This window comes from Pyrgilauda ruficollis, unplaced genomic scaffold, assembly GCF_017590135.1.
Source record: "Pyrgilauda ruficollis isolate IOZ18807 unplaced genomic scaffold, ASM1759013v1 scaffold128, whole genome shotgun sequence".
Classification (NCBI taxonomy): Eukaryota; Metazoa; Chordata; class Aves; order Passeriformes; family Passeridae; genus Pyrgilauda; species Pyrgilauda ruficollis.
In genome coordinates this window covers 385,599-412,832 of record NW_024511210.1, presented here as the reverse complement: position 1 = coordinate 412,832, position 27,234 = coordinate 385,599, and the positions used below count along the sequence as shown (strand labels likewise).

The 27,234-nt window shown below is 38.9% G+C and overlaps 1 protein-coding gene across 1 annotated transcript in view; it reads left to right on the top strand.

The window, feature by feature from the left end:
* TRPM3 (transient receptor potential cation channel subfamily M member 3) overlaps positions 1 to 27,234 on the top strand; it is a 255,883-nt gene that overhangs the window by 224,121 nt on the left and 4,528 nt on the right. Inside the window, exons 19-24 of the mRNA XM_041458427.1 lie at positions 2,373 to 2,501; positions 4,338 to 4,589; positions 9,642 to 9,816; positions 18,953 to 19,103; positions 19,633 to 19,832; positions 20,955 to 21,087. Coding sequence (XP_041314361.1) covers positions 2,373 to 2,501; positions 4,338 to 4,589; positions 9,642 to 9,816; positions 18,953 to 19,103; positions 19,633 to 19,832; positions 20,955 to 21,087 — 1,040 coding nt within the window. The remainder of the gene's footprint in view (positions 1 to 2,372; positions 2,502 to 4,337; positions 4,590 to 9,641; positions 9,817 to 18,952; positions 19,104 to 19,632; positions 19,833 to 20,954; positions 21,088 to 27,234) is intronic.

Sequence of the window (27,234 nt, the reverse complement as noted above, 5' to 3'; positions counted from 1 at the left end):
TTAGGCATCACTACTACTAGCATAAACTGAGATACTAGCAGAAAGTAAGAGTTTATGATCATTTAATTATTTCAATCAATCAGAAAAGAGATGGGTGATCTCCTTCTTGAAGTATTAACCTATTAATACAATTTCCAGGTGTGTCCTCTACCACGTTTCTGTGGAATGGGACTACATCCATAAAAGGGCCAGGTGCAATGCACTCTTGAAACTTCTTAGCAGGCACTTCTTTCCCTAGTTTCTTCAGCCCTCAAAGGTGGCAATGGCAGCTCCTAGCTCTTTGTCAAGTCAGGCAAAAGCAAGAAAAAACAGGGTCCAGCTACTTCTGTAGTATGTGCTGAAAGAATCTTGAGTACCAGCACAAACAGCTACTCTGAAGTTTGACCATTGTGTTGGATCAGTGTCACCTCCTGGAAGGTGAGAGCAAGGTAGAAGTGTGGGGAGGGAGAAGGGGACTGTCATTCACCCTGTCACTAATTTCTTGGGTCAAAGTGGAGACATTTCAGTATAAGTTTACTCACAAATCAAGATTCTTTTCTCTTTTGTCAAGCAAAAACATTTTGCAATTTTTACTAAGTTTGAATTGACATAAATAAACCCGCCAAAACCAAAACCAAAAAAGCCAGCATTTAAAAAACCTGGAAGAAGCAAACCCTCCTAGTTACTGTTAGATTCTTGCTGTTTCTGTCACTTTTGTAACCTGTCCTCATTCTTTTGCCATACTGACTGCAAGTGCTCACCAAAGGCTGCTGAATCAGATCAAAGTAGATTTCCTGACAATTAGTAATCAATAAGGTCCAAGAGAGTGTTAAGTAACAGTACCACCTGGCTTTTTGCTCTGTATTAGAAGGTTCTATTTCCACTAGGGAGGTGTGTATCCAGTTCTGCCTGCCCAGACAGAGGTTCTCCCAACTCCAGTCTTGGTTTACATCAACATTGCTCTCCATTTCCTTTAGGAGTGGTAAGGGAAGAGCAGCCTCCAGACCCGCGCATTGCAATCCATCATCCGGCACAAACTGGAAGACAAATGAGATCATTTCCTCCTCTGTTTTATGCAAACAAGAAGTAGTGCTTCAGCTGTCTGCTTCCTCTGTACTGACAGTTATGGCCAATAGAATGAATTCTCTTGAGTGTCCTCAGCCAGCAACTGGAACAAAAGCCAGAATCCTGTGGCTTTTACAGAGAGTGGAAGTGACGTTCTCTAACAAATACAATAGAGCTATAAACTCTGTTCTGTGATGTGCAGAAAATTGAAATAATCCTACCCAAAGGTCTCAAGGCCTTCTGTGGCTGTTTCAGCTTACATGTGAACTGATGTACGCAATAGTGAGTAACAAGCAGTTGAGAGATAAAAACTGAATTCAAATATAGACGTATGTATTACAGCTTTCTGTCACAATGACTAAATGTTCATGCACAGAACTGAGTCATCTTTTCTCTGACTTATATTTAGCCTTAAGATGCATTTTCTTATAGGGCTGCTGTTTGAAAGGCAAAGTAGACAGGCGGTTGGATTCTGGCCTCCACGAACCAGAGTGTAATCATTGCTATAGCCCATGCTCCAGAATGACACTCAGGTTTCCCTGAACTCTATAACCTTGATGAGTCAATTTGCCTGACATATCTTTTTTTGACAGACCATTTAATTACATTCAGCATGCAGAAAAACAAAGAAAAACAAACTAAAAACTAAATTCACACTTTCCTCCGGGACAAAAATTAACCTGGAAGGTGAATATATTAGGAAGGAAAAGAAAAACATTCACACTTAAAAATTTGCAAAAAATATAAGGTAAATGAGTGCCTGGCTATGCCTGGCTCCTTGCTACAGCAGTGTGAGTAGGAGTAGCAGTGTTTTGGGGAGGAAACATGCTATAGGTTAAGTCAGTACTGCACCAGGTAAGAAGACCTCTAATAATGCCTAAAATCTGGATTCAGAATGCCAGACTCAGCTCAGATTAGGTGAAGGGGGGGGGGGTGTAGGGGAAGGTGGGGGAGAACACAAAGAAGGGTGGTTAGAGGACTAAAGGCTTTTAGAAGCAGATGAGGGAGAAATCTTCACGTAGCTTACTTAATTGGGTAGTTGACATGGTGGTATTATAGTTGCCTTCACTGTGAGATGATCCAAGGGAACTGCATTAATAAAGTCTTTTTGAGGAGATAGATATAGCTGGACATATGTGCATGTATTTTGCAGACTCCATACATTGTGTGACTTAATGTGAGCTTTCTCGGACAACGCGGGACAGTCTTATTGTTCTTTTGTCAGTGAAACCCTGGTTACAGTAGAATCAGGAATATCAAATCATATCCAAGAAATTAGCTCCATTGTATGGACAGTGACAATTTATACTCTTTTTTTTTCTTTACAGCTGGCATACATAGGCTACTTGATGCTGTTCAACTACATTGTGTTGGTGAAGATGGATCGCTGGCCATCTATTCAAGAGTGGATTGTCATCTCATACATTTTCACTCTGGGAATAGAGAAGATGAGAGAGGTAAAGTCTCCCCAGCCAAAAAATAGTAAAAAAAGTAATAAGCATGGGTTTTGAGGGTTTTTTTTTTATTTTAATATCTTTCTTTATTCTTTTTTTCAGGGTACGTTTTTATGAATGAACTTATAATAAAATTGCCTCTTTTTTTAGAAAGCCAGATGGATTGTTTAAAAAAAAACAAAAAAAGCAGGAAAAAATCTATCTTCTTTAAAATTAGTACTCTCTCTCTTTCTCTCTCCCTCTTTCCCTCTTTCCTTCTTCTTCTCCCACAAAATTTCTGTATTCAAATTTCAGTGTGATGCTCATTTAATAGCATTCACAAGTATGAGGTGATCTTCTGACAAGCCTTAAAGGTCAGCTAAATTTCTTAAAATGTGACTCTTTAAAATTTTTTTGATATGTCAAGCAATAATGTGCATCTCCCTAAGGATGCAAAAGCAGACACATAGACCAGAGATAGACCATTTAAAGTAGCACTCAGTCTATAAAGTGGGTGAAGCGGCTCTGTTAACCCTGCCCATCACGGTCTCTGCCACCTAATACTGTCCTCTTTCACTTAGCCAAAGGTCCATTTGTTCCACAGTGACACCAGAGACCCAGTTCAGCCCTAATGTGAGTGAATGCGAGTCCCATTGACCTCAGCTGAAATAGCACATTTGTACCCCTGGGCTAATCTGCTACCCGTTATGTTTGTACATTCTGAAGCCAGTGCTCTGGAGGACTAGACTAAAAATGGGCTTGCAACACTTAGGTTTCAAAGACAGTTTTCTGACACTGTGTGGTAAATGCTACATTATAAATAAAAAGAACAGAGGAAAAGACACTGCTTGAGTGACCCATGAGTACACGTCATTAGGCAGAAGAGAAAGGAAAGCAGTGGCAGTAGCCACACAAGGACTCTGCAACTCTTATGGAGCCAAGGCACTGCTGGCTCAGCAGGTAGGAGGCTACACTCAAGAGTTGTGCAACCTGGTTTTTCTCTAATCATTCACCCCAAGCTGACATTTCCACAAAAGTCTACCGACAACATTTGTCACAATTGATTTCTAAGCAGAGGTTGGAATTGTTCACAGGTGAGCCCAAAATTCATTTCAAAAACAAATTCATCTTTTTTGAGGAATTGTGAGTTTGTTGGAATGTTCTTGGGCTAAATATACAAAATGAAAGCCAACAGCTTAACTCACTAAAATGTAGGACTTATTCATGGAAATCACTTGAATAATGGTTTTAAGAGTAGTTTGGGAAAACAATCAAATGATCTTGCAAGGAGAATGACAATAAATTAATAAGGTAAGATTATTTATTTTTGTGACCTTTATTCTTGGCTGTGTGTTATTTTCCAAAAACAGGCCCAAGTAGTATCTAGTATCTCTCTGTATTAAATTTCTGATGCAGAGCTTTCTGGTTATTAATTATTCCTTGGTCATTTGATACACATTTTAATGTAACTTTCTGTAAATCTATGCCTTCTATAAATGTGACTTTTCTGATTGAAAAAATCTTTCTGTATTTTACCTTCTGTTCCAAGACCCTAGGTAGGGTAAATACATTTGAAAAACAGAAATACATACACATATTTCTCCTGATTTTGTGAGGATTTTACACTGAGTCCTTTGTCCACTTTGTCCTTTAAAGTATCTTGCACATAGATACATGTTAAGAATATTTGAAGATTTTAGGAGAAAAATAACAGAGAGTACCTGAGATATTTGGATGGTAAGGCTCTATCAGTATTTCTTTTGGCCTGTGTGGCATATATTTATCTGCCTACTACAGATTTCTTCACCTTTATATTAAAACAGCTCAGATCTTCTTCTCTGCATTTCCTCTCTCCTTCAGATCCTCATGTCAGAGCCTGGGAAATTGCTGCAAAAGGTCAAAGTTTGGCTCCAGGAGTACTGGAATGTTACCGACCTCATAGCTATCCTCCTGTTCTCCGTTGGGATGGTTCTCCGTCTGCAAGACCTGCCTCTCCGGAGCGACGGACGCGTCATCTACTGCGTCAACATCATCTACTGGTACATCCGGCTGCTGGACATCTTCGGCGTGAACAAGTACCTGGGGCCCTACGTCATGATGATCGGGAAAATGGTAAGGGCAGTTGGCAAACCTCTTCTCTTTGGCAGCGTGTCCTTGGCTCAGTGTCCTTAGCCAATGGCATTGCTGCAGACCACCTGTATGATTTTTACATTAGTGTTTTCTAGTGAAGGCTAGAAATCGGTGCTTTATTGAATCAAAACCTCCAGAATCAAGGATTACATTTTTCCTGTTCTGTTAGAGGATGTATCATTTTTCTTCCTCTGACATCAACAGCAGAGCCATCCTACTCCCCTGTGCGCCTCATTTGCAGAAAGTGCAAAGGAGATTTGGTGATTATAAAGGAAGGTGGTTTGTTAAGGTAAAGAAAAAATTGTTCGGGTGTGTAGTACCTTGAGACTCTCAGTGTGTTGTAATAGTCATGTTGTCTTCAAAACTATAATGGTTATGGTTGAGACTGACTCTTCTACAGTTTGATCCACATCTACATGCTCTTCCATCACGGAAGTTCAGGTGTGTCCTTGTGACATGAGAAGTCCATTTGCATAAGTGCAACCTCTGTGCCTTGGCCACATCAGTTGTACACACCATAGCAGGAATATTAACAGCTTGTGTGATAGTAAATGCATGCACGAGGAATCAAGAGACATTTGCTTCCACGTGCTTGACTTTTAACGTTTCAGTTTTAAATTTTCATGTTTCCATTGAAGTGTTGCAATTAAGCAGCATTTTGCTTGTTTCAGTAAAAGAAAATGGCTGGATTTACAGATGCACATGCACACATCCCTGATATTTGGATACCTGCACAAGTAGATGATACATGTGTTCATGTTTCACATACAGTATCCAGCTTTCTTGTGTAAATCATGTTGGTTTCATGCATTTTGAGGTTTAAGATTTGGGGTTTTCTAAATAGATTAAAGCCACTTGAAGCTCACTTCAAGTAAAAAAAGTAAACTGGATATTAACTCCGCTAGATGAAATACTGCTACCTCTTTGGTATGTGGCAATAATCAGCAAGTCCAAACAGGCTGTCTGTTGTATTTATCTTAAAATAGTCCTTAAAGAAAAGCTTCGTCCATCGTCACCATCATAAGAAAAGGGAACGTATATGAGTGCATGGACTACAATATGGTATTGTAGTCCATGGTATTACTTGGTATTATAATAGTCACAACAGGCTCAGTGAGCAGGTATAAAACTGAAATACAAAATATACATCCAGTTACACATCCTATCCAACAGGAACCCATTTCCTTATCCCCTCAATTTACCAGCTTTCTACTGCAAGCCCACAGTGCTGGGTTTGACAAAGAAAGTAGAGCTTAGTGGAAAAAAAGCCAGGGAGAGAGATTGAGGGAAAACATGAAAGTGATAGTTGAGTTGTTATGTCCTGGAAAAGGGATTTTGAAGTGCCCTACCTTCAAGAAAGCCTATAGGAGGTTGACATGAGGTTTTGCAGAGCTCCAGAATGAAAATACTCAGCAGTTCTTTTTAGAGATTCTTGTAAAAAGACAGCAGGACCAGAGAAAGGAATACAGATCAAAGAGAAAACACTGCCTTAGCAGGTTCCTTTCCTGCCACATTTGGACTCTCTTTCTGCCGGTGGATCTGGTGGTCCCTGGAGCTTACACAATATGTGGTGTATAAAATTGTGAAAAAACACCTACCCCTCTACTCTGCTTTATTTTTCACGGCTACATGCACTTAAAGTTTCAGAACTGTGGTGCTAACACAGGCAGCGTGAGCAGCAGTTCAATAACAGAGGGGCCATGTGTAACAAACTTGTAGTCTGTTACAGGTGGCTGACGGGAGCCCAACTCCACCAGCAGTAAAAAGAATGGTTCATTTTTCTTCAAGGTCACATAGAAAGGAAGTGGTTGAAATTAATAGCATTTTCATTCCTGTGTCGCTTTCACATGCGTACAACAAATCAAACCTCACTCCACTTTCCATGGAAAACAAATGAAGGAAAATATCTAGCCTCTATGTGCTCAGTATCTGCATTAGAGGGTGTTGAATTTAGCAGCCAAATAGTTATGAAGCTCTGGGCAGCTGTTAAAGGAGGAAAATTACTCTATTTTGTGCCTTTCTGTTGCTTGGTTTTCATCATTTATCCAGCTCTCCTTGCACTTTCAGCCACTCTGACACATCCCCTTTGCCCACATATGCAATACACAACCGGTTTGAGTTACACAGACCAGCCTCTCACATCTATTTTCTGACCAGCTTACTCTCTTGTACAGCTCATGTCCAGCTCATGCACTCCCTGGGAGCTGCACCTGCTGACTCTAGGCTGCTCCATGGGCTCTCTTGTGTATTTTTGTTTAAATCGTGTGTCTCTCTACCTCCTTGTCCTCCAAATGGTGTTGAAAGTTCAGTTCAGCACTGTGACATAAAGGACATAAAGTTGGTTATACATATTTCTACAGAGTAAACACATCACAACTACTGCAGTCCTCAACAGACCATATTTAATGCCTGAGACCTTTTTTTGAGCTTCTATAGTAAGTTTGACACACAGGAGGAAAAGGATGGCTTTTTCTCCTTTTCCAGTGCTGAGCTTTCTCTTCACCTGCCTCTACACTGCAGTCAATGAAATAGCTGTAATAAGTTTTATCTTTGGCCAATCTGAACAAACATGCAAGGGAAATTAAGCAAGAATCAGGAATGGGCTTGAGTAGTTTAAGAGAAATAGGTTAAAGCAAAGAAGAAGATACAAGGAGGAAACTGGATGGCCAAGCTTATTATTGTCTACTGATTTCAGTAACAGAATATGCTTCTGTTTTTCTGATTTCTGCACAGTGACACATCTAGTTTCCTTTAGGAAATTTCAGGGATTAAATTAAATTAAATGACTGTGGAATGTCAAGAGATTCTGAGATATATCAGTTCCTTTAACGTGTGGAAATATCTGCATTTTTTTAGCATTTCTGCAAATAAAGAAGTTGAAGTATAGCCAACTTCTTTATGAAATTGTACCCCAAAAAATTGTGGTTTAACATTTTTTTCCACAGGTAACTGATGAGTTCTTTAGAATGATTGAAATAGCCATTGCCTTGCTAAAATAGCAATTGTAATTGGCCAAAGGACCTGATACAATGGTCAGTGGAAATTTGTCTATATATTTCATTGCATTTCAGACAGGTTACTGAGAGTTTAGGAGACACCCAACTGAAGGAGGAGAAAATTAATGTGAGTCCTGAGTAGAGAACAGCACTAAAATTTTATTTCTTGCAACATGAGGTCACACCTGTGTGACTCTGATCAAAAACACTTGAAACATTTAAGACATTGTCTTAAATTGCCTCAAAATACTGATTTTGTTTTACTTGTTTGCATGACATTTTTAAATACTTATTACATTACATCATATCAAGTTATATATTGCCATCTGAAACAAAGTTTGATCAGACAAGAAAGGAGGAATCAGGTTTTACCTCAGGATGTTTTCTGAAGTACAATGATCTGGACTTTCTCTTCTTAAAGGAATATTTTTTTGAGAGATTAGTGCCCTGAGTTAAATAGGAATGTTGATGGTTGACTTAACTGGGTTTTAATTATTTAAAGCATTTCTTTTCCTCTCTCATGTTCCCAAGGTCTTTTTTCTTTCTTTCCTGCTATTTTTATGAACCTCAAGACTTTTGTTTTTCCCTGCTTTTTTTTCACTTGTCCTTAGTTCCTTCTTTCCATCTTCCTGATTCTCTCTCATCTGACCCCTGTTCTGCTGGTGCCTTTCTCCTAGAGCCTCTCTCTCTACACACGAGCATACCTTTTTCTGTTTGGCACCCTGTAACCCTCTTTTCTCTGGTACATACTTTCCCAGTGTTGCTTTGACCTCAGGTTACTTTAAAATTGAAGAACCCCTGCAGCAGTACCAGATCCATCTGCTGCAAGCAGGTCCCTCTTCCAGCAGCTCCTGCTACAAGCAGCCCTGCCCTTGGGCTGCAGCAAGTGCCCAGTGGAGCCATAAGGCCACCAGCTGAGGTGCAGGTTGGTTTCACGCCTCTCTTGCAGGAAGGACTGAATTCAGCTGAGCCAGAAAATACAGAGACTAGAGGGAATAAAACTCATATAAGTTTTAGAGGATTCTTAACTTGAGTTTTGGCTAGAGACAAAAGTTGTGTCCAGAACTGTGAAAAACAGCTCAATTGTAACAATTATGAAGACCTGGCAAGTCTGTACGTTTCAAAGGGATCTTACCAGGGACTTCACACCTCTCCCGTTTTTTTTCACATTCACTTTGGGTAATCTCTGCTGTACCTGCCTGATACCCATTGTTCTACTCCCTTGAGGGCCTTTTCTAGAACAGTGCATCTTCTACTCTTCAGATCTATTCAGCATCTTGTAGGATTGCTGTCCCACGTTTTTCAGGAGCATTTTGAATGGGTGGGCACTGTTTGCAAACACTAGTTAATCTTGGGCATATGTGAATGAGGCCCTCAACAGTGGAGAAGAACAGAGTTCACTGTCTGTTATCTGATTGGGTTTTTTTAATGCAGCATTTGTCAGACTCCCCCACCATGTGGATTTTAGCCCAGCCAGTATCACAGCTTTCCTTTCTCACTGGTTGCCACCATGGTGTCCCTTATGTTGCAGTAACAGGCTGTTCTGCCACCCGTTCCTCCGTATGTTAGCTGCAGTTCCCTTTGCTCGGAGATAATGACTACCAGTGAATAAAATTATCCATGTCAGTCCTCTTGCTTAGGTACAGTTGCCACTTGTGCCTATAAACATCATCTTACGACCCTTGCCCAAACCAGGCTGCTGATTCCAGTGAACCCATGTATTCCTGTTGAGGCAACTGTGTGACCAGATGGTACTTTGGATTTTCAAGCCTTTTCATAACATTTGAATTGTTCTTGGAAGTCACACTAGGTAAAACCAAGGACACAATAATACCACGTTACTTCTTTGGAAAATAATTTTTTTTATGTGTAAATGAGAATGGCTTTTCAAAATTTGTTTCTGAAAATTCTGTTTCTAAGATTCACAGATTTTTTTTTTTTTTGCAGCTCATAATAATAGGAATATGGACAAATAAGTTCCTCTAATTCTTGTCCTTTCTCTTTCTTTTTCTCTCCTTTTTCCTGTCATTACATTCAGATGATAGACATGATGTACTTTGTCATCATCATGTTGGTGGTTCTGATGAGCTTTGGTGTGGCAAGACAGGCAATTCTCTTCCCCAATGAGGAGCCTTCATGGAAGCTGGCGAAAAACATTTTTTACATGCCTTACTGGATGATCTATGGGGAAGTGTTTGCAGACCAGATAGACCGTAAGCAAGTTTATGATTCTCATACTCCAAAGTCAGGTATCCTACTTTGATCAGATGATGTCCTATTAGATTATGTGTGTTTGCTCAATAAATGGCTCTGGATAGAGGAACTTCTTCAAAACAGAGAATGGACACAAAAGTATTTTTTCAGCTAGTATTGGGGTGTCAGTTTCAGAACATGCTTCTGGTATCACTTTGCAATCATTTAGCTGGAAATCTGTAATGCTGAATTATCATGTATGTAGAGAAGGTTATAAATGTGTCCCTTTTACCAGCTTGGTGGCAAGAATCCCCTTCCAGGTATCCAACATGAATTTGGTGGTATACCTGGGACACAAAAGGTCACTTATTTTTTTTCTCATCCCTTGTTTTATTTTTACACCTAAATGCTTTTTGTCTAACTTCATATTGACCATTGTGTCTAATAATTAGGGGTTAGACCTTTCAGCTCCTGTATTTCATGGGGACCTAATCCGATGAGTTTTCTTTTCTCTGTTACCTTCTCAGTACCACATTTAAGCTAAACCTTGTGATGCAATTCTTTGGATCTAATAATTAGATCCATTTTTAGAATATCGCTGCATTTATTTTTAGAAGGCAAGACTGTGCTCACACCAATGAAAAAAGGAAAGAGCCAGTACTAAATGTATTATCTCCTCAGGATTCATCAGACAGGTGATCAGGAAAATGCTGGATTTCTGTTTAGATTAAATCTTATGGTCCCACTCGTTGCATTACCACTAAAAGAGAGAGCTGCTCATGAGAAATGATGCAGTAGATGAACAAACTAAGAATTACAAACAATGTAATCTTTTGCAACTACTGTCACTTAACTGGTGTTCATCATTCCTGCTTGACTATGTGTAAGTCTTGGCAGCATTTGGAAGTCAGTACTTTTTCCAGTGGCATATGGCTTCCATTAAAGCTCTGCTTAGGATATTTCATTTTGTTCTATGCACCATCTTAGGAAAGGACATTATTTTCAAAATTTATTTGCTGTTTGTTCAATATTGACAAATTTTGAATGAAAAAAAAAGTTATTTTTTCTGAGCTGATTTAAAGTAGTGAATGTATCTATATCACAAATAATGCCCCCAGCTGAATATAGTTTCAGTATACGTATCCCATGGCAGATATTTCAGCAGTTTCATGTTAACTTCTCCTTCCTGGCTAGCACAGAATCATTATTCTGGATACAGATGAAATTTCCTTTTTATCTTTGCTTCCCTACTTGGTTTTCAGAGGCAGCATGGCATGCAAGGAAATAAGCAAATACCTGTAATCACTGTATTTCTCACTGTATTTCACTTTTTACCCAATTCCCTCATTTTAATCCTTTTCCCTTTTCTTTTCTTTTAAAAAATTCATTAATTCCAAAGGTGTAATAGTTGGGGATATAAAACTTTGTCTTGCTCTAAAATCATATTTTAGATGGATAAAGGTTTGTACCATTAAAATAATACTTCCTTCTACAAGCAGAATAATGTCTGCCCCTCTACAAGTGGCCTTTTATTTATATTGTACTAAGTACCATTAGTAGTTACTAGTACTACTAGTAGTAGTTACTAGTAGTAGTTACTAGTAGTAACTACCATTAGTGCAACAAACTTGGCAATTGGCTGAATAAAGTGTTCTTGTTGGTTTTTTTTTTTTTAAATGAAGGGATGATTACAGTTTACAGAACCCATAAATGTAGGAAACTGAAGGGTGTTTAAGTAGGAAAACAGGGTGGCAGGCTGCACACCCTTGCATGAGGATTTGTGTTATTTAGATGCACAACATTTAAATAATTCAAAAAGATGCAGAGTAATTATTTCTGAAGCTTAGGGAAAGCAAAATTCCTGGCGGCCTAAACTCTAGGTTTAAATATCGACATATTGTTTTTCTGCCTGTATCAAGGAAACTTGGAGTTGCAGCAAAAGTGATGATATCAAAATGAAAAGCAGCACCTACTCCTCCTTCCTGAGAGGCAGATGATTCAGGGAATTAGAATCTGCCACTCTTCCAGCACAAATTATGTACAGGATGTCATGTCTGTCTGATGCTCAGTTGTCTCAAATATGTTATCTGTGGAATTGATTGGCAGCACAAGCAATACTCGGTGATGTTGTCACACAATCAAAATGACCCAATGGATACCCAGAAGGTTTTACTAGTATGCTCACATTCTTTCACTGTTTAAACATTTGCTGTAGTTTATATTTTCCATGTGGTTCTAAGCTAAATCAGCCACTGTACTCATGTTAAAGTGCTACAGTGTTTCTACTTTCTCAAATAAGATAAGCATGTTCTAAAATTGTTATGCTACATCTAAACTGCAATTTAATGTCATGATTTAAAGCACTTTTTTTTTAAATCAGTATTATTTTAACAAAAAAGAAGGAGTTGCTTTGTGATTTTGTTTATATTTTGATATTTAATATTGCCACATTATTAGCAAGCTTGGGTTTCAGTAAAAGTGCTGATCATGGAAAAGCATGTTTATTTGAGCCACTCTCCTGGGAATCAGTCCTGGTAGTCTGAGAAATGTACAAAAAAGTAGGCTACGCTACCATCTCTAATTTACTTTTTTTAAGAAAAATCGGTTTTATCTATTTAGTTAATTACTTTTATTTTATGTATGAAGCATGCCATTAAAGCTGAGCAGATACGATATCTGGATCCATCTCATCAGCTGGCAGCCTTTTCATCCAGTGGGTCTACTCTGATTTTTATTTCAACACACTGCTAAATGCCTTGCTCTAAAACAGTGCATATTTACATTTTTTACCCATAGTTTCTGTATTCATATCATTTTTTAAGGAAAAACATGTAAGCTGGAGTATGTGTTAGTGTCCTGTTGTTATGTGATCTCATCTTCAACTCAAAAGTGAGGATGGATTATATCCTCACTTCTGGGATTATGAACACATTATTCAGTGGTGGTGTTTATTATCAGTGACGTCCATAACTGCTACAAGCCTACACATTTCTGACTAAGAATCAGTTGTAAAGCGGGGCAGAAGGAGAGTGAATCTTTTAGCTCTGTGTTCAAATTTTCAGGTTAAGTCAACAAAACCAGCAAAACCACTCTCTAAGTAGTTCCTCTCGGACTGACGGTTCATGATAATATCACCTAAAAGCCTTGTCGTATTAAACAGGTGTTCCAAGTAAAAAGATGTAGAACTAGAATGGTCAGCTTCAGTGATTCTTGGATGAAGAGAGTGTGAGAAGTGAGAACTACTGGATATGCCTAAAACATGCTGAGGGAGGAACCACAGACAGTAACACATACAAGAGTGACCGCTGCTAGCAGCAGGGACATCCTGGGTTCCTGGTGCTCTTTCAGTCCCTGCTACCCATTAAATCCACAGCCCAGCTCCATGGCTTGGGGAGTGGGAAACTAGAAAAGACAGACTTTACTATCACAGTGCAATCATAATGGTCTTCCTGTAGGTCTTTGAGCAGGAAATGAGTAGAATATGATCTATAAACAAAGGAGGTGCAATTGCAATTAATGAGACCATATTTTTCCCACAAGTGTATCTAGATGTTCAGTTCATTCTATGTAGCTGATCTGGCACAGACAGAAGGTTACACATACCATATTATCTACTCACCGAGTTTTAGCAATTGCGTGGAACAGTGTAAAGATCAAGGAATAGTAAAGCTACTATAGTACGCTATAATAATCAAGCTACTTCATGGAAAAGTCCAACCGGTCCAAGTGAAACATCAATAATGACTGAAACCACCCTGAGCTATTGAGTTTTGACTTGGGCCTAGAAAACCCCAATTACCAACTATTGGGATTCAGATAAAGGCTTAGACCTTAGAATTTAAAGCAGGCGGTAAGCTAATCAGATTTATAAATTATTTAAAGGTCGGGAAATGAAAAATTAATATATTTCAGGAGAGGAATAATAATAAGACCTTGATAAATTGAAAAAAATTAGACTGATATCAATTATGTAGTTGAGTAAAGATATATTATTATCCACTGATAGCTGGGGAAAGAAGGAGAATCAGAATCAGGGAGCTGGTGATGGCACATGCAGCTATCTCACTTTGAGGCTGTCTTTTCTAATCCATCTGTGCTTTGTGCTGCCCAACGGGATCCATGGGGCAGCAGCCAGCCATGTAACTACTTCAGTGAATGCCTGTCCAGAAGTGGATTTCCCACAAACACTGTAAAATCTCTCCCTCAGTTCACCACACATTGGCACTTGTGCTGGCAGTTTTAGCCAGGAACATTCATAAGACAGTTCTCACCTGTGAAGAACTTTGTTTTCACCTTACAAAACTATCCGCCCCTCCAGAATACTATGGATACAGAAGGATATAAGAAATACTGAAGTGGAAATGTGAGTTTGTTGGTAAAAAACATGTAGGTAGAGGAAACAAATGCCAGCTTGGGAAATGGCAGTCATCTGTAGAAAATGAACATCAGAGCTCATATTTTCCTGTATTCAGAAGGCTAAGCAAATGAACCTGCTGTTAATCGACATGGCTTCTGGGAAGTTTTTCAGATTTTCCTGGTGTCTCACAGGTTGGATTTCCATCTGGATTTTCTTACCAGCTGACAATACTTCATGTGCCATATGGAATCTGAAGATCAGCCTGAATTGTGTTTGTTTCTTGTGTCTATTTCTGTTTTGGAAAAACCTACCTAGTTTAAGAGAAAAAGATCGGACCTCTTTCTCTTTCAATTGTATTAGAGGGATATCAAGTAAACAGAATGCAATCATTTTAGAAGATGAGAGACCCTTATACACAGGTTTTAACTATTCAATGATCTTCAGAGGAAACTGTATAATTACTACAAAAAACTTTTTTAAAATTCTTTAAATTTCTTAATCTGTTAGATCTGTTTAAGTTTTATAATTCTTGAAAATTTCTTAGTACAAATGAAAATTATATACTAAACTCTTTATGACCTTACAGGTTGCATGCTTTTCATGACTCAATAGGAGCTTCCTACTTGGTCTGTCATTTTCATGGACCATTCTGGAATTAGAACAAACAGAACAGCTCTGTACAAAATAGAATAAGTCATACCTTTGGCAATGCTTTTAGTGTTGTTAGACAAAGGTGGCAGATAAGATTTTTGTGCAGACTACAGACAATTTTGAAAGTCGCTCTGGGCTGGATTGCAGCAGTATTCCCATATTCTCTTCTGCTGTTGTAATTCGAGTTCTATTTGGTTGGCTATTTTTAATGGGGGAAGGAGGAGAGTAGGAGGAGGAGGAAAGCACTAGAGTGAACAAGAAAAATGCAGGGATTTTCTATAAATTATTATTAAAATACCAGCAGATGGAGGAGATCCTTCAAAGTCACGTTTAATGTGGCCTGGGTCAAGAAGCAACATGGAAGGTCAGGATGCTGTAATTAAAGAAACATGTTCAACTCCATGGATATTTCGACTGATGAACAGAGTAATTCTGTGAAATTCAGCATTCACAGATTTTAGTATTTGCTTCATCAGTGAAGAAGAGAACAACTTTAGGAAGGCCACTTAATATTTTTTTGGAGGGGGGGTGGCGGGTTTAAATATTTACTAGCCTGGTAAGCTGGTAAGGCTGCTTAGACATTTGGTTCAGAAATTATAAAACACTTTCACATCTTTTGTGTTCATTGTGGGTCAAAATTGGAAGATGCCTATGTACTTATAAGTAGGATTATGAAAGTGCATTAAAAATAACCAGACTTGAATTTTTTTTTAAAAATTGGTTTTTGTTATTTGGTTGCACTTATTTGTTTCCACTTTATTTAGAATTGTGAACACAGGAAAGCATCCCTCAGTTTATTGTGATTTCAAACAAATCAGTTTGTATTGTAAAAGTGGTATCCATTTTTATAGGAGAAGTTTTCATCAAAGGCAAAAAGCTATTCAGTGGCAGACCTGTTCAATTGTGCACTTTTATCTCTTCATTATTTCCCACACCTGCTTTGGAAGGGTGCAGTTGGGGGAAGAGTCATGATGCAGAAACACACCAGCATCCTTTGCCAAGCCCTCCACCCAACACACAGTAAAAGTGAGCAGTGCCCTTGTCATGACAGTAATTACAGCAGGGAAACTAATTCTTCCTGAGCTCTGCCTCCATGTTAGGCCTGAAACCCACAGCAGCTTGAATTACTTTCAGTTTTTTTGCAACTGTTTCCTGGACAGGAAAGAGGAAGGGTTAGGTATGTAGCAAGTAAGGCCCAGCAGGAAACTGTAAAGGGGAGTCAGGAAGGAAAAATAAGCATTGAAAGAGATTGTGAAAAAGGAAACAAAGGATGCAAAAAGTATGTACATCTACAGGCGTCAAGATGCAATGTTTGAAAGCTTAGTGAAGTTAATTAATATAATTAAAATTAAAACTCGAACCATTTACTGTTTTCTAAAGCCTAAGTTCAGGACATAGTGTCTGAACTTTATCCAATGGCCTGTAGGTGTCAGAGCTGTTGGCTTTCTCAGTTACCTGAGACTGGCATATCGTTATGCTACCAGAATTTGTTTCTTCAGTAAAGCATTTCACTAGAATTAAGTATTCTGTGTTTTGTGTTAGAGCAAGGCTATAACGTAAAACAGATGAGTCAAGTTTGCATACATGTTAATATTGTGCTTTGAAATATATTGCAATATATTAATGCACAAATTACAAAAATTACTTCATTTCTCCAAAAATAATTAAAATTTTTGAATGATGTTACACATGAAGGATGGCACAGATTCCTCAGGGGTGAGGCAGAGCACACACCTTTAATTAATAGTGGGGGGGAAAAAAACCTTTTAAAATAAATGTCATAGTTTAAATATGAAAGAAGATGTTCAATGACATGCCATGGAACACAGACTGCTGCATTTTTGGACACACATCATACGTTTTCTCCTGCAGCTGAAGATGTGAAAATTAAGTGGTGGCTCAGCTCCCCATTAGTAAGGCAAGAAATGAGTATTCCTGTGTTATTTTAAAACTGCACCCACAACAAAACATGCAAAAGAGAAAAACTTCTGCCAGGCTTCAGGACAAGCTGGACCACAACAGATATATAGAACAGACTGTGGGAACATGTCTGCATAGGAAATCTAATTTGGCTATCATTGAGTGGCTTAAACCAACAGAGATTACCCACTTGTGAGCAAGTAGACCTGGAGAAATATTTCTTGTCTTCTTAACTGTTTTGTTTTTTGTTTTTTTTTTTTCTAGATTAAATTCTGTGGTTTTAGGTGAAAAAATGGTATAGTATATTTGGAACCAGTGTTGGAGCTGAGTTTTTGGTCTCATTTATCTAAGGTTTGAAAAATGCTTTTCAAAATTTTTCTCATTACTTGGTAAGATATTATTTGTTCTGTTTTCAGCACAAAAAAGGACAACAGCTTTCAGATACTGTGATTGTTCCATCACTTCTGAAATCATGATGGGTTTTGGTACTTTGTTGTATTGGACTTTGTACATCTGACTCAATGTATGAGCAAGTTAATGTTTCCACACAAACAGATGTAAGTTTCACATTGAGTGCTGATAGCAAGAGGTATTGAATGGTGCAGTTTCTGCTGGGTGAAGGACAAGAGCAGAGAGCCCTCACTGATGGTATTCTGAATGTCTAAATGAAACCACTGCTTGGAGCAGTGTGGAAATAGCCCTGCCCTAAAATGATGAGCAAAGTGGTGTTTACTGAGAAATGAAGAATTGGATAGTCTCAGCCTGCTCCAGTAATAAAATGTGGTTTTAAAAACAGGAAGGACTGGTAACACCATGTGACCAAAAACAATGGTAAAAAGCAATGTTGCTTGTATTTGACTCTGGGATTTCTTTTTCAGTGAGTTGAATATTTTTGGAGAGGTCATGTAGTCTTGTGTCACATATAGCTACTATAGTTCTGTGTGTAATAGGCTAGTATCTATGTGTAGTGCTCAAAACACAGTACCAAAATCACACATAATGTAATATGATGGCCAGTACAGGAATCCACAAGTGAATGTCAAGCTCCGTGAACCAAGTTCAGAGGAACATTTTTGAGAAGATGCAATGGTTGGTACAGGAAATGTGGATTTGTTGCCATACAATGAAATTCTGCATATGGCATCATCAAACCTCATTTTCTATAAAGTCAGTACAAAACAACCACTGATATCACTAGGAACTGAGCCAGTGCTGAGCACTTTGGAAAGTCCTCACTTAAACTTCTTTTTGATGGAGATGAGGGGAAGCTAGCTGTAGTGCTGTGCAAAATTCACTAAGATGGCTGTGTAAGGATGTATATGTAAGCTGCTGCTTCCATTATTTTCTTGAAGAGCTGATTATGGAGATACATAGAACCACCAGGACTGAAACTACAGAGACATAAACTGAACCCATGCTTGCAGATTCACCACTGCACATGAAGGCGTATTAAAACACAAGCAGGGAAAACTATTTCAACATGTTTTCTCTCCCCTTGTTTCAGTTCTACAACATTAATACCGAGAACATTTTGCTTCCAATGTATTTGCGGAAGAAACAGGTGGCATCTCTGCTGCATACATGTCCCTGTACCTGGTTCAGTAAAGACTTGATAATCTCCCCCACTGTTTCTAGGCATGCAGTCAGGAGTCCTTAATAGCAGAAAGTCATTATGAGTATGTCCTAGTGGGGCTTGAGACAGTGCAGTGCACACAATAAACGTCTACTCTTTCATTTGCTTCCATAGACTTCCTTTTCCTTATTTATCACATCCCTCTCTATCAATAAAAAAAGACAAGGTTTTCACTTTTAAAGGAATAATATGCAAGCTTTAAAGGAATAATATGCAAGTAGGATTAAACAATTCAGTAATTTCATTTTCACAGCCACTAATTGCCACCAGACTACCATATTATTTTGTATTATGTACGCATACAGGCAGCTTACTTGCACCAGGCATGTGTCCTGAGGGAAATATCTTGATACCCATGGCACATAACACACAATAACAAGAACTGCAGCCTCTAAAATCTGATACCAAGCATAAACTTCTGAGGGGAGAACGTCAATGCTATTGTTATTTGGAAGATGTTGCCTTGGCAGGCAGGCCATTATAAATATTTAAATATTTCTGCAAAAACTACTGAAAATATAAGATTCATTCCCATTTCGCTTTTTTTGTTTTCTTTTGGTTTTGGTTTTTTTTTGTTTCTAAATTTTGTTCCCAGCACCTTGTGGTCAAAATGAAACCAGAGAAGACGGCAAAATAATCCAGTTACCTCCCTGCAAGACAGGAGCATGGATCGTTCCTGCCATCATGGCCTGCTACCTCTTGGTAGCAAACATCCTTTTGGTGAATCTTCTCATTGCAGTTTTCAAGTGAGTGACACATTGCAAAGTATAGACTTGGGGAGGATGCATATTGTTCACAGCCTACAAAGACTGCTGAGCTTTGGCTTTGGCTGAGAGACATTTTCCAAGGATGTAAGGGGGAGAGGGAAAGAGGCTTGTCTCCAGGAAACGAAGGAAATGCCAAGTTTTTCACATTGTGCTCATTTCCAAGGACAGACACCTAACGGGAACCAGGGCAAAAAAGCCAAATAAGGCTTAGTTATGGCATCATTCATTCCCAATAGGGAAAACAAGAGTAAAAATACTTCCCTATCTCAATGGGATGTTGTAAGACTCAGGGGCTTACAGCCGTAAGGTACTTCAAAAAGGCTGATTATCAGCATGCTTTGCCCAGGCAAAAACCTCCTCTTTTGTTCTGCTTCCTGTTCTTGTAACAAGGAAACATTTGCCAGTGTTATTGAAATGTATCTAGTTATGATGCTGTCATATCATCTTTGGCAAAGCACCCCCAAAACCATTTTCAGTCTGATGTTATTTTCCTCTTCTTGCCTTCTAGCAATACGTTCTTTGAAGTCAAATCTATATCGAACCAAGTTTGGAAGTTTCAAAGGTACCAGCTCATCATGACATTCCACGAAAGACCTGTTCTCCCACCACCTCTGATTATTTTCAGCCACATGACGATGATATTTCAACACCTCTGCTGCAGATGGAGGAAGCATGAAAGTGACCCGGATGAGAGAGACTATGGATTGAGTAAGACTCCGATAATGCACAAAGGGGACTTTCCAATGCCTTTCATAATGTCTAGTGTTTGACATGCATGAATTCAAAGCCCAGCACCTTGATAACCTTCCCAGCAAACTAACAACTCTCACCTGCAAAAACCTTACCTGAATAAGTTAATTTTGCCTCATTTGGCCAACCCTTCATTCTCTTTGCAGTGTCAAGGAGGCTGTGTTTTTCTGGAACTATTTGAGGTTGTTGCCTATTTGTTCCTTCAAAGCAGAGGTTTGTTTTGCTGTTACTAGAGGCCTGTTATTGCTGGAATTCTTCTCACTCCATCACAGTTCCAGCTTTGTTTCTGAAAATACAGAGCAAACAGCTCATGCCTCCCCTGAGCACACTTTTTGCCTAGAAGCTTAGAGATGGTAAAAGGCAATTTTGTTTACATAGTCTCTCCTTGACTCTGACTCAGACTGGAGGAGTAGTTCCTTAACAGTCTTTAAATGAAGTCCCATAACCATGATGGAAAACCTGTCAGATTGTTTTGATAACACTTTCCTCTTCTCTATCTAATTCTTCAAGGCAGAATATCTCCACCTTGCCCAATGTACATGCCAGAGGCAGGGAGCTCAGGGCTGTGTATCTCTTCCCAGCATTAGCCCGTGCCACAGCCCACTTTTCTGTGAGGAGGAGCAGGAGTCGCGTGTGGCACTGGAGATGCAGCCAGGCGGCTCTCCTCCCGCTCCCATCACGCTGCTGCCTGCAGATGTCACTGCTTGCCGCGTCAGACAGACCCCTGTAGGCTCAGGCTCTTTCCTAGCAGTCTGCTAATCTCATTATATGTCTGTTAGGTTACGGGTGCGCTTTGGCTTCCACCATCTGTCCAGGACCTGACCAGCAGATCTGTTTAGATCTCATGTAATCAAAACATATTCACGTTTGCTCAGCATTTACCTGGTTAAGTGCTTCTGTCTACAGAATCATATATAACTAAAGCCACTAATTTAGTAAATAACAGCATCTATCTGATTTCATATCAAAATGCCACATACTTGCTTATGAAAGTTAAGTCCATGAGTTTCACAAATAAGTTTGTAGTTAGTTTACATGTTAATATTTGCCAAATTCTTATTTCTCAATTTTTTTACACAGAACTTTTCATAACTGAGGATGAATTGAAAAAGGTCCATGATTTTGAAGAGCAGTGCATAGAAGAGTATTTCAGAGAAAAGGATGACAGATTCAACTCCTCTAATGATGAAAGAATCCGTGTCACTTCAGAAAGGTGCACTTTTTTGTTCTCATAAGTTGATCTGGAAATATGTTTCTGTCACCAACTTCACTCTTTTTTTTTTTTTTCTTGTAAAAGGAAATTAACTAGTTTTGGTAAGTCTTAATTAAAAACTAAAGTGATAAAATGTGATGAGTTTATTTTTCTCTTTTTCTGGGTTTCTTGGGTTGTTGTTGGGTTTTTTGGGGTTTTTTTTTGTGGATCTAGGGGAAGGTGTCCCTGCCTGTGGCAGGAGGGTTGTAACTGAATGATCTTTAAGGTCCCTTCCAACCCACATCATTGTAGAATAAGTTTTGTAAAAGGGATCTTTTGTCCAGTTGTATTAAAGTATAACCAATGCAGTGAGAGACACCAAGTATGCTTGCATTTCAGTTCTTAAAACAAAAATTCAGGGCACAAATAGTCACAATAAAATGGGAGTAAATTAGAGTTTCTCAATGAAAAACATGACTTTAGAGTTTATCTGTGAGTGACTCAGATAAGAAACAAGCCTTGTTTCAGGATAGCCTGGCTAGATAAGCTAGTTTCATTAGAACCAATAGCAACATGGATTTTAAATGGAACAAGACATTTTACCTAGAGTAATGCACAGAGGAAAAAAGCAATACAGTAATTTAGTAGAAGTTGCTAGTCTTCAAATTCAAAGGATATTAGAGGGGAAGTTGGTAAGGTATGGAATGGCTGCCTTGTAAAGGATGGTCAAGTAATCCAACATTCCTGGGTCTGGAAGAGAAGGATTAAATTATAGAGGTCTATATAAGTGCGAGTGCAAGGAAAGGGTGAACAGAAATCAATTGTTTGCTGTCACACCCAGAACAAGATACAGGGGAGTAACAGAATAATTTAGCAGGATCCTGGGTTCAAAATAAACAGAAAATGGGTGTTTTCTTTTTTTTTTTTTCATGCAGTAAGTAGTGTAACAGAACAAATTTTTGAAAGATGGTGAGGTCTAAAAGAAGCTGATGATGTCAGCTAAAATGCTACATGCATTCAAAGACTAGACAGGCTTATGAAAGAGAAATACTCCAATAAGGACTGCTAAATACATAGAGATCATGTTGAGCACATAAATTTCCTGAGCAAAAAATACTAAAGACTGAAGAATATATGGGAGGAAGGACTACATATACTTCAAAGTAAGATAGTAGATAAATTGGTCTGTGGTCCAATGAAGTATCTTTTTTTTTTCTTGCGTTCTGATAGTCCAGTGGCCACAGAACTGAACTGAAAAATCAGAGATGCAGGTTCAGATCTCTGAGTACAGCTTTTTGTTTGGTGGCCAAGGAAAGAAGAGGTATGTTTGGAGACCTGTAAATAAGAAGTAATCTAGTTAGGTCCTCCCCTACATCATGCAAGTGCTGTAAGACCTTGAAAATGAAAACATAACAGTCTGCCTTTTCATTCTGTGCTGACCATATTTTATAGGAAAAGAGCCCTTATCTCTAATTTAAATGAAAAGCTTAAAGCACCTTGTTCCTGAATCAAGTTCATTAATATGAATGCTAAGACAAACACCTGAGCCTCACAGAGAAAAAGCTCTTTAAAAATCCATTTACCTTAGCCAGTAGTTTACCGTGGAGACTAGTGTGCCCCAGCTCTGTAAGAGAGATCCAGGTAGCAACCCTGTGGGGTACAGAGGTCACTCCCAGGCCCAATCAGTCGTCCCAGGTGAATGCAGTTCTTATTTCATAATAGGTCTGAGGAATATTTAAAAGAAGTGTGAGGAATCAGGGCTATCTGAGTATCATACATAACACATTTTAGAAATAGGATGCCTGGGTCTTTTATTTTGCCTCAAGTCATGACCAAGTCCTCTTAAATCTAAACCACTTGTCTTGGTTCCAGCCAGGGCAGGGCTAATTTTTGCAGTAGCCAGGAGGAGGTAGGAGGACCCTGAGGTTGTTTGATGCCACCTTATGTCATTGCCAGGGGCAAGGGAAAGGGACTCTTGCTTCTTAGGAGGAGGGATTCCTTCTGGTCAAGCAAACATGGAACAGTCTGGAAAAGTCTGGTATTGTTTATTGTCCCGGCCTTTTCACTGTAAATAATTTATCCTCCTTCTCCTTCTCCTTCTCCTTCTCCTTCTTCCACCTTTTCTTGTAATTTTGTTGCTGTTAGTGTTTATTTTCTTCTTTATTTCCAGTAAGTTGTTCTTACCTCAAACTTTTGTGCCTCCAATTGAAGCAGGGGAGGGGAAGTGGCAGCATGGTTTCTGAATTGGAGAATACCATGCCTAAACCATGACAACACTAGAATTATTTTTGTAACCTGTGGAATATTCAGATATGTAAAATCCAGATTGGCACTTCAGAGTTTCTCTATACAGTTATCATTGCACAAGTAACAAGATGCAGAGCAAAGAAAGCAGAGAAGATGCAACACTATGGTTTCTCTTCCAATGCCCAGTCACTAGCCTGTAGTAGTAGACCAAGTATAAGACCTATGTTAGAGCCATGAGATACTAGTTTAGTCATCTGTCCATTTAAGTCAGCTTTATGTGGTGTAAAATTGAACGAGAAAATCCTGGAAATGTGAGTGAAGTTCTTCCCAAAGACCTTTCATTTACAAGAAGCTGGGCATGCTGTTAGGCTCAAGAAGGGAAGGGTTGGGACAGGTCCTGTGTTACATAACTGCGCCTGCTCCTGCACATGCACCTGCCCCTGGACCTGGACCTGGACGAGTCACTGCCTTCCCTCACCTCTGTGCATATGTGGTAATGCTCTGCTCGAGCAGCTGGGTTCATCAAAGTGCTCCAGGTCCTGCTAGGAGGAAGAACAGCTGCACACCCTGGATACAAAGCCCCATGTACCTGCAAGAGTAGGGGGCTAGCACTGAAGAGAAAAGATAGGAACAGAGCTTTGCTTTGAGCCTCAGTGGGTCACAGAGGCAGGTTAGAGGCTCAGGAAATCAAAACATCCTGTGCACTGATGCATTGACCCGGGTGTCAATGAATGATTTCAGTTATGCAGTCAGGGGCTGTGCTGGGGCAGGACCACAATGTCTTGTCTGACTCACCTGCAACGAGCTTCAGCTGATACTCTCACCTTGGAATAGTCCACCCTGGCATCCTGTGGGCCTGCCTCAGTTCAGGAATCTCCTTACTTCTCTTGTAACAACAGACACCACCAAAGTCTTCATATTTGATGTCACCAGACAGAATCCCTCCTTTACCTGATCACTTCACATTCAGAAATTAAAAGCATAGAACAACACTTGATGTTTGTCTTTCCTTGACCTCAGTACTAATCAACTGAGAGGAGCAGCTGTTGCTGGGAGAGTGGGAACTACAAGCAAAGTTTATTAAAGAAGCCCTGCTTCTTCTGTCTTTTGACTCTGATGGGAAGAAAGAACTCCACTGTGTATTTAAACTCCTTCACAGAAAGGGGTCCAAATTAAGATCAGTCCTTCCTTAGCCTCAGATTTTGGCAACAGTTTAAATTTAAGGAATAACTTTGTCTGGCAAGTTCTAATGATGGCAAATCAGATATATTTATATAAAAATTAATTATTCATTAAACAGACAAAAGATAACAGATGGAAAGTCTTAATCAGAATTAGTTATTTATAATATAGTACAGCTATACCTATATAGTATATAGCTATAGCTATATATATACTATTATATAATATATAGTACATAGCTATAGCTGTATAGTAATAGCTAAAATAATTACTAGTGGATTAAAGCATGAAACAGTGCACTATATCAAAGTACCTATATTAAAGCTAGCAAAAGAAAGAGTATTGATTAGGAGCCAAATGCAACTTACCACTGAAATGATGATAATGGACACAAATACCGTCACTTAACCCCTGGGGAGTAACCACAAAGTAGGTTCCTACTAACAGGAGAAACTTCACACATTTCCAAGAAAATGCATACAAGATTTCTACTTTGTGAAGGTTTTTTGTGGCTTTTATAGTTGTAAAGTGAGTGGCTGTCAGTCAGAAATGCAGTCTGTCTTGCCAGTTCTCTAAGATTTTTACTGGCAGTTGGGAGATGCTAGACCAGTGACCACGGCACCAAAATCATTTAGTGATTTTTCAAGACTATACCCCTGATATACAAGACAGCTTGTCCTGTTTGAGTTCTCTGACTGGCTAGCAAACAACAGATGTGGGGGGTGAGATGCTCTGCTACAGAAGCCCACTCTGGGATTTCGCACAAGCACGTGGAAGTAGCATCAGGTTACTGAAACATATCAGATGAAGTTATAGACTAAGTGGAAAAATATAAAGCAATACAAGGTTTTAAGGTGTTTCCCTTGAATGCATTTATCAAAGCATGCATAGCGAATCTCCTGAAGACCTGTGAGGAAAGCTAAATTGGACAAATTCACTTCATTGCAGTGGAAGAATCACGACCTTTTGTGGAGAATCTTTCTTTCTAATCACTGTCTAATCTTGACCAGAACAAAGACATGTGTGATATGATCAAAAAAGACTGCACTGTTTTTCTTGATCTGGCATGAAGTCACTGAAACAATCACTTCAGTAAGCATTTGTTCCATGTCAACAGGTCTCAACTCTTTCATATCTGTGCAAAACCTCATGTTGCTTTCAAAAGGAGCAGGGTCACATCATAACAGTATTTGAAAAGCAGATAAGCTGGTTAGAGCAGATATTAGTATGTCATCCTTGGTACTCTGTGGTATCCATTAGTACAGCACTTTATAATCTGCAGTGCAATTACACGTACAGCATCTGTGTGGATGATGACATAGCTATTATCTTGATTTCAGAGCTGGTAGGCTGAAGTGCACAGAAATAGCTTTGTGTTGGTAAAAAGCACTGACCCTACCAGGCCAACCCAGACATGAAAAATGACAGCAGGAAAGGTCTGTGACTCTGGTGGCATCTCTCTGTGGTCATAAAGAGTTAAGTGGTCTTAGGCTCCAGTGAGAATGCAGCCATGACAACCCAACTTCCTTAGCCAGGAAAAACCACTGCACCGGGGAAAACTGGCTGGCTGCTTGCATCAGCACTGGTTTACCAAAAGATGTCAGGCAACGTACCCTGTTACAGGCTTGGGAACCGCTGTCCATGTTTTATTTAAATATAACCATTGCACAATCACCTATTAGAAGCTCAGTGGTATCTCTGTAAGTGGCTTTCATGCCAACAGTCTTTGTGGTTTTTGAAAAGGATTTTGAAGTATGAATGATGTCTTAGGAAAGGATTTTGAAATATGACTGATGTCTTAGAAATGGACTTAGGTCAACAAAGAGACTTGTGAACCTAATTCTGCCATTCAATTAAGAGGTCTACCTCTGAAAAGAGAGCCTTACTCCCATTAAATAATTCTTTTAAATAAACTATTGATGAGTTAATGTGCAAAGGTTAAAAATAAAGAAACCAAAATAAATTCCAGCAAAAGTCATCATCTCCCAAACCATAATTAAAAAGTCTTACTGCAAGTAATATAAAATCTTGTTCTGAGTTTTCACTTTGTTATTGAATATTGTCCTGGTAAAGTCCACGTTTGTTTCACTATTAGAAATTTTTGAGCTTCAGCAGCACATCTTGATGCATGTTTTACATGTAGCATCCTCTTTTTCTCCTCTCATTCTATTAGCATGGCTTGACACTTTCTAATACATTGAATAATACACTTTCTAATACATTGAATCTTGCTGCAAGGAAAAGCACAGGTGTGAAGGAGGCATCATAGATGGATATTGTGAGATTTGCTAAAAGGTTCATACTTGCTGCTGAATACGCATGGAGAAAAAAATCCCAAAGCAAAATTAGGGCATTCTTATTTTGAAACTGTGTTTTAATTCAAAACTATTCCTAAAGGAAATACAAGTCAGGCTGTCTATTCACTGAGTGCAAGAACATTTTCCCAAGAATATGGGAAAATAGAAAAATTCATTATTAAGACATTTTAAAGACCAGATTAGGGGTGTATCTCTCCAGACCATACCCTCCTCTGTTCTCAGTGTTTGGCTGATGTGATTTTATCATGTTTCTAATAAGCTCTCTCCCGGAACATGGTGTTGTTCTGTAGGGTGAATGACTACAGAACTGAACATCAAATTAATACAAGAGAATATCATATTAGAATAAATATTTGTTAAATGTTCTGGAGTAGCTATATGCTATATATATATATATATATATATATATATATATAATCTA